Source organism: Naegleria fowleri (assembly GCF_008403515.1).
Source record: "Naegleria fowleri strain ATCC 30894 chromosome Unknown tig72, whole genome shotgun sequence".
Taxonomy (NCBI): domain Eukaryota; phylum Heterolobosea; class Eutetramitea; order Acrasida; family Naegleriidae; genus Naegleria; species Naegleria fowleri.
Window position 1 is genome coordinate 310,642 of NW_025408004.1, and position 13,932 is coordinate 324,573.

The 13,932-nt window shown below is 38.5% G+C and overlaps 6 protein-coding genes across 6 annotated transcripts; all 6 read left to right on the forward strand.

Annotated features, from left to right (window-relative positions):
* Positions 1 to 99: 99 nt before the first annotated feature.
* Positions 100 to 1,851, forward strand: FDP41_009731 (uncharacterized protein; the record flags this gene model as incomplete). Its single annotated transcript, XM_044713721.1, has 1 exon — positions 100 to 1,851. One exon carries the CDS (start codon positions 100 to 102, stop codon positions 1,849 to 1,851), a length of 1,752 nt encoding a protein of 583 aa, XP_044556750.1.
* A 56-nt stretch (positions 1,852 to 1,907) lies between these two features.
* On the forward strand, positions 1,908 to 5,723 carry FDP41_009732 (uncharacterized protein; the record flags this gene model as incomplete). Its single annotated transcript, XM_044713722.1, has 2 exons — positions 1,908 to 2,084; positions 2,187 to 5,723. 2 exons carry the CDS (start codon positions 1,908 to 1,910, stop codon positions 5,721 to 5,723), a joined length of 3,714 nt encoding a protein of 1,237 aa, XP_044556751.1.
* Positions 5,724 to 5,913: 190 nt separating this feature from the next.
* Positions 5,914 to 6,717, forward strand: FDP41_009733 (uncharacterized protein; the record flags this gene model as incomplete). The annotated part of the gene is made up of 1 exon (XM_044713723.1): positions 5,914 to 6,717. The coding sequence occupies one exon, from the start codon at positions 5,914 to 5,916 to the stop codon at positions 6,715 to 6,717; it is 804 nt and encodes a 267-aa protein (XP_044556752.1).
* A 716-nt stretch (positions 6,718 to 7,433) lies between these two features.
* On the forward strand, positions 7,434 to 8,618 carry FDP41_009734 (uncharacterized protein; the record flags this gene model as incomplete). The annotated part of the gene is made up of 1 exon (XM_044713724.1): positions 7,434 to 8,618. One exon carries the CDS (start codon positions 7,434 to 7,436, stop codon positions 8,616 to 8,618), a length of 1,185 nt encoding a protein of 394 aa, XP_044556753.1.
* Positions 8,619 to 9,677: 1,059 nt separating this feature from the next.
* FDP41_009735 (uncharacterized protein) lies at positions 9,678 to 10,976 on the forward strand (the record flags this gene model as incomplete). The annotated part of the gene is made up of 1 exon (XM_044713725.1): positions 9,678 to 10,976. One exon carries the CDS (start codon positions 9,678 to 9,680, stop codon positions 10,974 to 10,976), a length of 1,299 nt encoding a protein of 432 aa, XP_044556754.1.
* A 1,416-nt stretch (positions 10,977 to 12,392) lies between these two features.
* On the forward strand, positions 12,393 to 13,799 carry FDP41_009736 (uncharacterized protein; the record flags this gene model as incomplete). The annotated part of the gene is made up of 1 exon (XM_044713726.1): positions 12,393 to 13,799. The coding sequence occupies one exon, from the start codon at positions 12,393 to 12,395 to the stop codon at positions 13,797 to 13,799; it is 1,407 nt and encodes a 468-aa protein (XP_044556755.1).
* Between the last annotated feature and the right edge of the window lie 133 nt (positions 13,800 to 13,932).

Genomic DNA, 13,932 nt, shown 5'->3' on the forward strand with positions numbered 1-13,932 from the left:
GGAAGATAACTTGTAAAGGCCTTGTTGTTAGGAGCTCCTTTTATTTGTAATTATTGGTTTTGTTTCAAATCCGTTTCGATGATTTTCATTTCACAAAAAATGTCATCATCAGAAATTGAAACCATCTTCAATTCTCTATTTCCGATCAGTGAAAGAAAGGCTTTCTCTCAAAAACTTTCGTATGGCACAGCCGGATTCAGAATGAAGGCAGATTCTATTTTGGATCGTGTTGTTTTCTCTGTTGGATTACTTGCTTGTTTGAGAGCATTGGAGAGGAACGAATCTGTCGGAGTGATGATCACAGCAAGCCATAACGGAGCACAAGACAATGGAGTCAAATTGGTGGATCCATCGGGTGAAATGTTAGAAGCAAGTTGGGAGGAGAAGGCCATGCGATTGGCCAATCGTATTCATGACGCATCGGAATTGGCTGCTACTTGCCAAGAATTGGCAAAAGAATTAAATTTGGATGGAAATTCAACAAAGACTCTCTGTATCTGTGTTGGAAAAGATACAAGAGAGAGCAGTGATCGATTGGTTGAGTATTTGAAAGCTGCAATTTCAACATTTAGAAAAGAAGGAATTGTTTTTGTGGATTACGGATTGGTGATCACACCTCAACTTCACTACATGGTCATGCTGGCTAATAGTCACCAAGAAACAAAGAATTTCCTTTCTCAAGCATTCACTTCTCATGAAGAAAAGCAAGCGAAGGTTCAAGATAAGCTGAGTGAGAATTTGAATATTTATTACGAAAATATTTCCCATGCGTTCAAATCGTTAGTTCACAAACTTGAAAAGCCAATAGATGTTAACTTGGATTGTGCATTCGGAGTTGGAGGCAAAAAGGTGAAAGAGCTTGCCTCTCATTTGAAAGGGTTTGTCAACTTGACAATTGTAAATGATTTTGAGCAAGTGGGAATTCAAAGCTCTCAACAATATCTCAACCACAAATGTGGAGCTGAATACGTTCAAAAACAAAAAGCAGTACCTATCAATTGTGAAAATTTTAAGAATTTGGCAAGTATTGATGGAGATGGTGATAGACTCGTTTTCTATTATATCAACAGTAATGGGGATTTGTGTCTATTGGATGGTGACAAAATTGCAAGTCTTTTAGTTAAATTCATTGGAGAAATGCTCAAGAAAACCAATTTATTGGACCAATTAATTGTTGGAATTGTTCAGACAGCTTACGCCAACGGATCCTCAACAACCTATCTGAAACAAGTGTTGGGAGAAGAACGTATCTTTTGCGTTCCCACCGGTGTGAAATACTTGCATCACAAAGCCAAAGACCTTGACGTGGGAGTTTATTTTGAAGCCAATGGTCATGGTACTGTTGTATTTTCTGATAGGGCAAAAAAGGCAATAGATGATCTCTACAACAAGAGCAAACATGAGCCATCTGAAATGGCAGAAGCAATTTCAAATCTATATGCGTTCACTAATTTAATTAATTCAACAGTTGGTGATGCATTTAGTGATTTATTGGCCGTTGTGGCCGTATTAAGTTATTATCATTGGTCATGGTCAGATTGGGACTCGCATCTCTACACTGATGTGCCAAGCGTTCAAGATAAGCTTCGAGTCAAAGACAGAACCATCATCAAAACCTCAACAGATGAAACACAAGTCATTTCACCTTCTGGAATTCAAGACAAAATCAATGAATGTGTTGCAAAGGTTAAAAAAGGAAGGGCATTCATTCGTCCAAGTGGGACAGAAGATGTTGTGAGAGTTTATGCTGAGGCTGAAACTCAACAAGAGGCAAAAGATCTAGCAATAGACGTCTTGCACATTATTTACAACGATTTACAAGGAACAGAGAAGCCACCTTCCAAGCTTTAACTTTTGTGTTTGCTAATAAAAATCCAAAATATTATTTCAATAGAAAATTAAAAAAAATGTACACACCTCCCGAGTCTCCTGGTTGGTATAATACACCTTCGGATGATGAAATCAGCATCTCGCCATCATCGCCAGGTACCTCGTTAGAAAATGCATCAACCACGAGTAGCACGTCTCATCACCACAATGATTGGTTTGAATACTTGGTTCATCCAAAAAAGTTGGATCAACACGTATGTACAATAATCACACGATTCGATTCTAAACATGATCAACAATTAATGAATGGCTGGATGTGGTCCGATAATTATTTTTAATTGGTTCTTCTTCAATAGTTGGATGATCTTCTTCAAAATCCTTCATTGCAACCTTCTGCCATGGAATTAGCTTTATCCTTCATGGAACAATGTACAGCTCCGTCCAATGTAAGAGCACAACAACTCAACGATCGAACTAAACGATATCTTTCTGTAGTAACCAAAATAGTTTTTAAATCTGGTTTTACACTGGAACAGATTGAACACAATTTTCCATTGGCTTTTCAAAAGCATATTATTGTCGGGATTTTGTTAAGAAAACGAAAAACTTTTGGTGTGGAAGGAATCATTCATAGACCTAAAGAATCGGACGCATCAGCACAGTCTGACAATTCAACAACACCGATAGAAAATATCACTACAACTGTCTCATATATCGAAATAATTTATCATAGATGGATTATGAGAGCCATCTCTAACAGAACACCCCTTTGGTTCATTAAGAATCCTTCTCTTGAAGGAACAGAGTCACTAGATCTCATTCAATTGGGAGAAAATTCTGTTGTAGAACTTCGAAAATTTGTGGAAGCAATCGAAAAAGACCCTCAGATTTTAAACAAATTTATTGATAAGCCATCGAGCGTTGACGGTGGAGAGTTAGAAAAACAAATTATCTTTGATATTGCTAATTACTATTTTTTCAGAGAAGATTTTGACAACTCTTTCAATTATTTGAAAAGCCTTTATCCTAAATTTCAATCCAATTCAAATTTGAATGACTCTGTTGTGACTGAATATGGAGGGAAAACAGACTCTCTGAAAGAAAATTGTGTGACCTTAATCATAGCTTGCCAATCTATTCTCTCATCAAAATATCCTCCTGAAACCTTATTATTTCCTGAGCACAAAAAGACTCTATTCTTTAGAGATGTAGATGATACGGTGAAAAAGTTAAATAGTATGCATGATGAAGACAATGAACTCAGTAACAAACTGATATCTTTACTAATTCAAGACATCATCGAAAGTCAACTAAGCAGAGAATATAGAGTTAACCTGTGCTATAAATTGATACAGAAGGAAACACTGTTTAAAAAGATTTTAGCTTGCAACATTATTCAGGATATGATCAAAATAATTCAGGGCCACTCTCTTTCAACAATTCATCAAGAGCTTGAAACGGCCATTCTTGAAGCCATGACTCCTCACCATGTAAAAGTATACCCAGCTATTGTAGAAGAAAATCAAAATGACACTGAACTAGGATCTGTGCAAACCCATCTTGATAGATATGTTCTGAAACACAAATTTGTTACAAGTCAACCCATTATCCCAGTATACATAATAATATTTTTGAAGAAACTCGAAGATGAAGCTAAGAAAAGAACTAAGAGTACTGACATGCAAGATGAGGATTTGGACAATAACGATGGAATCTTGTATTGGAATAATGAATTTAGTTCAATAATTACAGAATTCGTTTGCAGACTGGCCAATTATTTGAACCACCCAATTGTCTATGCGACTTTACTATCTGAAGGGATATCGTATTTGGAGTTTAAAAGCAAAAGTATGATGGATGATAACATCATTGAAATGTACAAAAAACAAATGCTAGAAAGTGTGGAAGAGAGCTATCATTTGAATTATTTCAATGGGTCTGCTGACTCGCTTCAAAAACAAGAAGCAAGCTATAATCTGCTCCCAGATACAGCTCAATCAGTGTTATGTAATGCATGTATTGAAAAGAAGCGTGAAATTAATATGTATTTTGAGCAATTGAAAACGACGGTTACGAAGAAAAGGTCCTACGACAATGCAATTCAAACTCACCACTTGTTATTCTCTGACGATTCCTCCATTTCTGGAAAAGAGTCTACCGATTCTCTCAAGCGATTGAAAATTGATGCCAGCGATTATTTATCACTTCGTGCAAGAAATTTTATGTATAGATCAAGCTATGGCTGTTTATTCGCTCTGCAAAAAATTACAAATTTATTTGATGCGGCCAACATGATTGACAAATTCAAAGGAGAGCAAGGTCAGAAAAGAATGTTGTTTGATAATGTCATTATTTCACTCTCTAAAAAGCATCCACAACTCACAATGCCAGAAGAATATCCAGTACCAAGAATAGAAAGCAAACAAATCGAACGTCCTTCCCCTGTGATTGTCAACATGGAAGAATTCAGCACACTGAGCGAATTATGCAATTTCAATCAGAATGCTTCTTCGAGCTCAGAACAAAATGCACAACAACAACAAGATGGCACTAGCTCCTCAAAACAGGCAAACCACAAGATTGAAGTTCCTCCAATGAATTTGGCATTCCTGGGCGATCTTTTCAAGAGCTTGGTGAATTTAGAGGACTGGGCATTCATTAGAGATTTTTTCAAAAACATGCAAACCAAATATGAAGCTAATTCTGATCCTTCCGAAGAAAATGCTCACATTGTCTTTTGTAGATTTGCCCTTCTTGTGGAATCACTTGCCTATCACATGCATGCTCCAAGAACTGGAGCTCCCAAGAAAGTGTTCAAAGATCTCAAAGATGACATTTACAAATTTGTACATAATTTAATTTATTTACCAGGAGATGGATATGGCTCGAGTAGTAGTGGCAGCACTGAGAATGACCCTCAATTCATTGAAGACGAAAATCGCCTAAGATGGGATGATTTCCACTTGTTGGCCACTACTCAAAACTTGAAATTTCTCATGGATTTATCGGTCATGCTTGCCTTTGTATTGGCTTCTGTGAGATCGAATATTGCTAATACAAGATCGAATTCTCCTCCTAGCAATCTCAGAGGAACTACTCCCACTCAACCACTCTCTCCACCAGCACCAGTGTTTATGGGTCACTACAAACATTTGGCCAAGTTAATGATGCCTGAATATTTTTGTGGCACTACAAAAAAGCATTGGCTTGTGGGAAATGAAAAATTTGTGGATGAGACACTTTTGGTCATGTTGCAACATATTTTAGAACGAGTGTTGAGCTTACAGGAGCAAATTCAACGCAAACCAATAAGCACGTTTTACTTGTTCAAGTGTTGTCTTGCTGACATTTATTTTGAGAAGGGAAAGTATAAGAGAGCACTTGAACTTTATTTGGAATGTGGAGCAAGTAATTTTCCTCACTTCTATAGGCCCAATAATGAGGAAGTTGTGGATCGAATGGTCAGATGTCTCATTGAACTTGGAGAATATACAGCTGCTGCAGTTTTACATCAATTTATTCACAGTACCTATGACAACGAGATGGATACTCAAACTCAACGAACGCATGTACTTTCGGACATTACAAGTTTTTCCACATTGAGAGCTGGATATACAAAAGAAATTATTGACAACTTATATGAAGCCAATGGGCTTAATGAGAGATGGTTATTATTCTTTTATGACCTATCTTATTTGGAGCTGGTCGTTCATGTTGCTCATCAGAAGGGAGAATTTAACAAGGAAGACCTCATGATACAACACATCCAAAGAAGTGAAATGAATTCCAATAACAAGACTGAGCACCGCAAGGAATACATTCAACAAATGAAGGAAACATTTTTGAGAAAGTTGTACCTTCACATTACAACGAGTTTGAAGAACAATCAATAAAAGACCTTCACGGTAATTAATATAAAGAGAGTATAAAAATTAGAGTGTTTGTACGTTTTCGCATCCTCTACGGAATTTATGGTTTCTCCTGTTAAGAAGAGAAAAAATGTTGAAAACTGTGGTTGAGCGTTCCTGTGCTCGAATTTCTTCAACGATCAAACCTTGTTCGAGCTTTCGGACCATGATGATGATGAACAGAAACAATCATCAACTTCTATTACAACAACAATCACAGGCCTGTCCTCTTCTCCGATATGCATCAAATTGCTGTCATCAAAGCAAGAAGCATTCCGATCCATCCTCAACCCTCTCCTCACCTAAAGCTGTTCAAACAACAGAAACAGCAACAACCCCAGAAACTACCATCCACCGTGCATCCCAAAGTGATTTTGTAAATACTCAAGCCTCTTCACGTACTGGCAATTTTGTGGATGTTTCATTATCATCATCGGATCTTTCATCCTCAACACCAAATACAGCAACAACAACAACACTCTCTCCTTGGACCAGTAAATTTTGGACCTGCAAACATTCCTGGAAACGGGCCTCATTCAATACACTCAATTGTTTAATTGGCTGCTCCATTGGAGACTTTGGAATGCTATGGTTTTTAACGAGCCAATATCCAACCTTGTCCATGGCATTCATTATGCCCATTTGCATGGCTTCAGGTATTGCCACGAGTTTAGCTCTTGAAACCACCCTACTAAAATGGAAAGAAAACTTTTCATCGGTGTTTGAGGCATTCAAAGTGGCTTGTAAGATGAGCTTTTTCAGTATGGCCATCATGGAACTCTCTGAAAACGTGGTAGATTATGCCATGATGACGTATTGGGGTTTGATTAACAATGATGGAACTGGATGCACATCCATGTTGCAAATTCATGAACCAGCGTTTTGGATTTCGCTTGTTGCCTCACTTTCAATGGGCTATCTTGTTCCTTTGCCTTATAATTATTATCAATTGAAGAAGCATGGCAAGAGTTGTCATTAATGACAAGCGAATTAAAGAGAAATCAATGTCATGAGAAATACAGTAGGACAAGTAGCTTTATTATTTTGACCTTAAGTATTGAAAAAAACGCTGCAATTACAATCCCTTTGGGAATCCATTGTTAGTGAACCGCTTGACGGCATCACTCATTTCAAACCCTTTGAAGGAGCTCCGTCATCGAGAGTTCTTTCAGGCCAAGGTGATGAAAACATTAAATCCATGGGTTTGAAATGGAAGATTAGAACAACTCAAATGTAGTTCTGCAGATTTCAGATGTATTAATTTTCCGGTTTTTGTCAAAACGACCTGCTATATCGTTGTATTGCAAATATCAAAAGCTAAATTTGTAAAGAACTTTCAGCATGCCAACTATTAAGCTCTCCACAAATTGAACAACAATTCGAGTCCACAAGTTTGTCACACAACATTTTTTTTCCGATTTACAGTTTTGAAAACCATCTGGAAATTCCAACCTGTGGTTATGTTTAACTGGCAACTGGCTTCCAATCTTGGATGAATCGGCCGAAAAACCCGATATTAAGGAACTCGAAGAACCTTCTGTGACCCATCTATAAAAGGAAACAAATTGAGGAGTAACCCCAAAGAAGTGACAGAGGTTGTTCGAATGTGACTCTTTGATCGGATAAGACATGCTTATTTGAATGAAATGATTCTATGATACAAACAAGAAAAATATCATCGAGTCAACAAGAAGGATGGGTTCAGGTCTCACCAAAAATTCTTCATCCCAACAACTACGGTGTTCAGCAAATAGTTCATTGTCAAGTGAAACTGTTGCTTGGATGAATGGAGCGAGATGTCCTCTCAGATTATCCAAATATGCTGTCCAATCACAACCATGGGAAGACCTACCTCGATTCACAAACGTCGAAAGAAAATCAATGCCCTCGTTGGAAGCAAAAGACAATGAAAAGACAACAGAAAGGAGGCTCAAGATCTTATCTCATGAATCGACATCCTCAACCATGCAAACTGATGGTGAGTCTCTAAGAAGAGCATCATCCTTACCTGTTGGGACACATGCGTCCATCGACAGCCACCAAACATTTCCCACTGAATCTGTCCTCGAGGGTACCCATCAGAAGAAGAACTTGCTCAAAAGGTTTCTGCATGTGAATGAACCATTCGAATCAGAAAGTTGTCGAGTGGACTCTCAGGAGTCCAATGAATCAATGGCACCAATGGTTCGTGAAAGGTGGAAAACATTCATGAATACACACCCTTCGAAGATATCTTCTCAATCCCTCACCATTCCTGTTGAATGTTCTTCTTCCAAGGCAGCAGCAGAACATTGTTCACATCACATCTCTGTATACGATGAAAGAGTTCTTAATCCACTTCTCGAGAAGAGCATTCAGAAACATGCTGATCAATACTCTTCTCGTTCACCACCACCACTCACAGAGAACACTCCAAAATGTTCTTCATCAAGACAGCAGAAACCCAGTGAGGACAATCAACAACAAGTGTCAACCTTCAATGCTGAAATGTCAACTCCTTCTGGAAATTGTATCATTAAATCGAATCACAAGAGTGGAAACACCTTGGTTCGAACTTTGAGCACAAAATCCCTTTCCAAAGTCGTTCCCACTCCAATTCAAGTCTTTCCAAAAGACTCTCCACATCGTCTCAGAGGTGAACCACCTTCCACATTTCATTCTCTTCAATCTTTGTTTAAGAAGATCAATCATTCACAATCAGCTTTAGGATTTAGATCTCTTTTTCATCCATTGTTGGACAAGCAAATGTTGGAAAAAGTTCCTCTTCTCACTGTGACTCGTCCTGATGAACCACCTTGTTACAGTCATTTACCACCTAGCTTGAGAAATGATGTCTGTTTAGGTTTTAAAAAGAAAAGGCAATTCCTGGATGTGATGTAGTCTTTATGAAATTCATATTATTCATAATTAATAAAAAGAATTGATGTGACCCCAATCATACGATCTAACAGAAAAAGACACAAGTCTACTTTAAATTGCAAGACAAAGCACAATTGTCTAATCTCTTCAAAAAACAAGCCCTGTCATTCAAAAATCCCACATTCCAAAGCGTCAAACCATCAACCGTCACAATCCATGGCGTTGCTCAAACGTATTCATCGTGCTTGAGTCGGAATATAAATAAAATAACGAGGAAGAAAAGATGCATCTGAATCAAAGCAATTAGCAAATGGATCATGCAAGGAAATCTCTTGGAATTCCGAACAAGTGTCAAATGCCAAATTTCTAAATGAGATTCTTGAATGTTTCACCGTAGTCTTACTTCTCAACACTTGAGTGGTCAGTTCACTGTCAAACCATTTTCAAAAAGGTTTTAAAAATTCGCCTTCACAAATATGAGTTTAACGAGATTTGAGTGACATTTCGAACAGAGGGATTGTTGAGTGAAGAAATATAATTACTCATTTTGATGTGGAAAGTTTGAATCGCTAAAAAAAACCAATTTAAGGTCCCCATCCCATTTGCTTTGTAACAAACATCGCCAGCAACGACTTATAGAATCCAATCCTTACTTAATGCATGCCAACTGTTGCTCCGTTTGTAATCTATTTGAACAACGGAGCTGTTTCAACACAGCTTGTATGCAAAAACTTTTTTCCGGTGTGATCCCCCAAATTTTGGGTCCCCCAAACTTTCAATTTATTTTCCGATTTACTGTTTTCAAACCACAGCTGGAATTTCCAACCTATGTTTTTGTAAAAATGGCAGCTAGTTGCCATCCTTGGTCTGTATTAGTCAACAATCCCATATTAAGGAACACAAAAGAACCATATGTTGCTCTGACCTTCGATCTCGAAAAGGAAACAATGAAGGAAAATCAAATGAAGTGTCAGGGGTTGTTCAAATAGTGTGACCCTTGGTATCGGATCAGACACACTAATTGGAATTGATTCTTTTTCACAACTAAACAAGAAAAATATCTTCAAGTCAACAAGAAGGATGGGTTCAGGTCTCACCAAAAATTCTTCATCCCAACAACTACGGTATTCAGCCAATAGTTCCATGTCAAGTGAAACTGCTGCTTGGATGAATGGAGCAAGATGTCCTCTCAGACCATCCACTTTGGAACTTGTTGTCCAATCACAACCATGTGAAGGTCCACCTCGATTCACAAGCGTCTCGAGAAAATCATTGCACTCGAAACATTTGGAAACAAGAGACAAGGAGATACTCGATCCAGAACATCTTCTTCTTACATGCAAAGATCTCCAACATTCTTCAGAAGCAGCATCCTTACACAACGAAAAGGCAACAGAAAGGATGTTGAATAACCCTTATGAAACAATGGTTCATCATGAGGATGGTGGACCCTTTAAAAGAGTTTCATCCTTACCCGTTGGGTCACATGCGCCCAATATCGACATGCGTCACCACCCAACATGTGCCGCTGAATCTGTCTTAAACGGCACCTATCAGAAGAAGTTGCTTTCAACATTTCTTGAGAATGAACCATCCGAACCAGAAGGTTGTGGAGTTGACAACTCTCACGAGTCCAATGATACCATGGTACCACTAGTACTGATGGTGGTTGGCGAAAGGTGGAAAACATTCATGAATACACACACCTCAAAGACCAATTCTCAATCCATCACCAAAAAACGACCATTCATTGTTGCTGAATGTTCTTCTTCCATTTCAGCCTCAGAACAATCTTCACATCGTAAATCTCAATACGATGAAAGACCTCTTACTCCATTCCTCAAGGAGACTATGGAGATGAAACACGTTGTCATATCTGCTGAAAATACTTCTGGTTCTCCACCACCACTCTCAAAGGAAACTCCAAGATCATCAAGACAGCAGAAACCCAGGGAGGACAACCAACAACAAGTGTCAACGTTCAGTGCTGAAACGACATTGTCTCCTGGAAATTGTATCATTATATCGAATCACAAGAGTGAAAATACCTTGGTTCGAACTTTGAGCACAAAATCCCTTTCCAAAGTCGTTTCCTCTCCAATTCAAGTCGTTCCAAAAGACTCTCCATGCCGTGTGAGAGATTCTGTTCAATATTTAAATTCACCAACGATGAAGATCAACCATTCACATTCAGCTCTAGGTTTCAGGTCTCTTCTTCTTCCATCGATTGATAAGCAAATGTTGGAAAAAGTTCCATTTCTCACTGTGACTCGATCTGACGAGCCTCTTTGTTTCAGTCATTTACCTCCTTGCTTGAGAAAAAAGAATGAATGCTCTTCAAGTGTACACAAAAATAGGAAATACCTGGACGTGTTGTAGTCTTGTATGTCATTGAAATAAAAAGATTACGACCGATCAAAACTTCCATTTCAGTTGAATGTTCCTCTCTACAGGACCCAAACAATGACGGCGTTCATATGTTGAATCTTCGAAAGTTATTAACTTTCTCGCATTTGAGGGCACATTGAATCATGAACTACAAGGAACAGAAGTTATAATTAACGCTGTTTTGGAGATGCATTACTCCTCGACGGTCAACTCAAATTGTTTGAATTAGCCAAGCGTGTTGATCTGAAAAAGTTGGAGTCAATTCCAATAATCTTGAAGAGAGTTTGTGGAGGGTTAAGAATGGTGTGACCCGTTCAATTACTCGCAGGAATTGGTCAAAAGGAATGAACAACTGTTACCGTACAGAAATGATCGCCACCCTCATCAAATATACTGCGCTCGGGGCGGTGTTGATATTGCCTTTTCAAATCATCTTATACTTTCCGATATTGCCTTTTCAAATCATCATTCATACATTCTGGTGTCTAGACCTACATGTTCAAAATAAATATTCGGTGCTTTTGGAATGGAAGAAATCACCATGTACCACCTATTCTCCATCATTAAGGAAAAACTGATCATGGTGCAGGTGAGGGACTTCAGGGAATTTCTTTGTGGTGGTTCACTTTTCTCAAGCTCACGGAGTTTTATGAATTTTCTTCCTGCTTCTCACCACTTGGCGACGATTCCTGTATTAAATACATCCTCCCTCTCTCTTTGATAGACATTGTTGTTGCTTGAATTTATCTTCTTACAAGAATACCTTCTTCTTCTCTCAAAAAGGGGAGTGATATTCTCTCTTATTTGAATTCAATTTTTCATCCTCCAACAACGAGAGCGCGCGCTCAACAACGCGCTCGAACTCTTTTTGAAGCTTCACCGATGACGGTGGGAAAAACGCGATTTCCCCAATTCGGGAAAAAACTCCAACTCAAAAAAAGTTCCGTGAGTTTACAAGTGATTGAAGTGTTGCAACATTAATTGCACTACAAAAAGCTCTCTCTCAAAAGAAAGGCTTGATTCATTGTTTCAAGAGCATCCAAGTTCTGCCTAAAGAGAAGGTGTCGCTTCTTCTTTAATCTTCACTACAACTATCCTCGTGAGTTCTTCTTCTTATTTGTAATCGGATCATTGGAAGAACAACCAGCAAACTTTGAAGGTTCGCCAAGCAAGTTGTTTAAAAAGAATCTCACCATCACCCTCTTTCTTGATATCACTTCGTAGCGCGACGTCTCTTCAACACAACACAAAAGTCTATCATCGGAGGGGTTTAATATTAAACGTTTGCTAGCAACAACAACAACAACAACAACAACTCTTATTCCTTCTACTCTCCACTCTACGAATAGTAATAACAATCGTGAAATGGTCATGACCTTTTCAAATCCTCGCAACAGAAGAAACGCAATGAAATCATCTCAGCAACCACAAGAACAAGAACATCGTTTGAAACAAGAGAGTAATGAAGATCAACTTTCAAGTGATGATGATGGTAATAGTCTGATCGTTTTGTACCCTTCTTCTTCTTCTCGAAGACCATCCACAACATCAACAACTGCTTGCGTCACTCACCATCATTCCACAAAGGAGAATTCATTAAATTCTCCTCATCACAACATCAACAGCGGTGAATCGTTGAAGGACTACCCGGCGACTGCGATACTTCAAAGAATGATTTCCAATGAAAAGAGAATGGCGAGGACTTTGGGTATCAAGTCTGCTTCGGAATTTTGCTTTGGAAGAGGTCACAACCAACAACAACAACACCATCACTATCGTTATCGAACATTGGGTCTGCACTCACATCCTCATTCTCAAAATGCCAGGTCAGCATCTCAATCAGTGACCACAGGAATGAAAGGACTCTTGGAATTTCCTCTCTCTCGTTCTTCAGCGGTGAATGTGACATCGACTCACCAGCAGAGATCCCTCAGCGGCATCTACGGAAGAATGGTGAAAAAGTGTCCTGTTCTTGATTCGCCCAAAATTATTAATACAGAACCACCTCAAAAGTCCGCTACAACCACTTATTCTCCGCAACAGTCCCAGACCACACACCATTCCTGCTCCTCCTCCTTCTCGCCGTTACCACCATCATCACTACCTTCCACAAGTTCAACTAACACCCCAACTACCATCCCAATCACCACCACTCCTAATACAACAACAGCACGAGCAACAACCACTCAGTCATCCTGCAAGAACAATTTCCCACAAACTCCAAACTCTCCTTCCTCCCAAAGATGCTCTTTTGACTCTAAAATTAACATGCTTTTTTCATGTACAGATGAGGAAATGAACGAAGAGTCTCTTCCTCAAGAAACATTTAAGCAACCATACTCGAAACCAGTCACATCCATCATCTTTGAAGAAATTGACACCGATTTTAACCCTAAGAAACGAAAACAAGATAACGAAACGCAACAAGATGCAAGTTCCTCCTTACCATCCTTCACTTCAAGTCAACTCAAATTCAAGAAACAAAAATCCATTGATGAAATTACTGCTGAAAATATGTATGAAAGTTTGCTGAATCAGTGTCGAAAGAATTACATTCCTCAGTTGGAGAAAATGAATGCACTTGCATCTGAATTGATTGAATCTCCAAATGAAGAAGACACTCAGGAACCGTCATGTGAAGTGGTGCCTATTCTCTCTCGACACCAACTGGATCTTGTTGTGGGAGAGAAATTGTGCGCCATTACAGGTCCCATGACTTCTCAAGACAAGTCCATTATCAAGTTTATTGAAAACAATCCTATTAATGACTTTTTATTAGAATTGTTGGAAAATAAAAAGTTTAATGGGTTTTAATTAAATTCACTTTCAAGAGCAGTTTCAGCAAAATGAAATTTCATTCGTGTTGACATGTCAAATGTTTCGACAATTCCTTAATGGAAGATGATTTGTTTTACTGATACAAGTACACATAAATACACACACAACA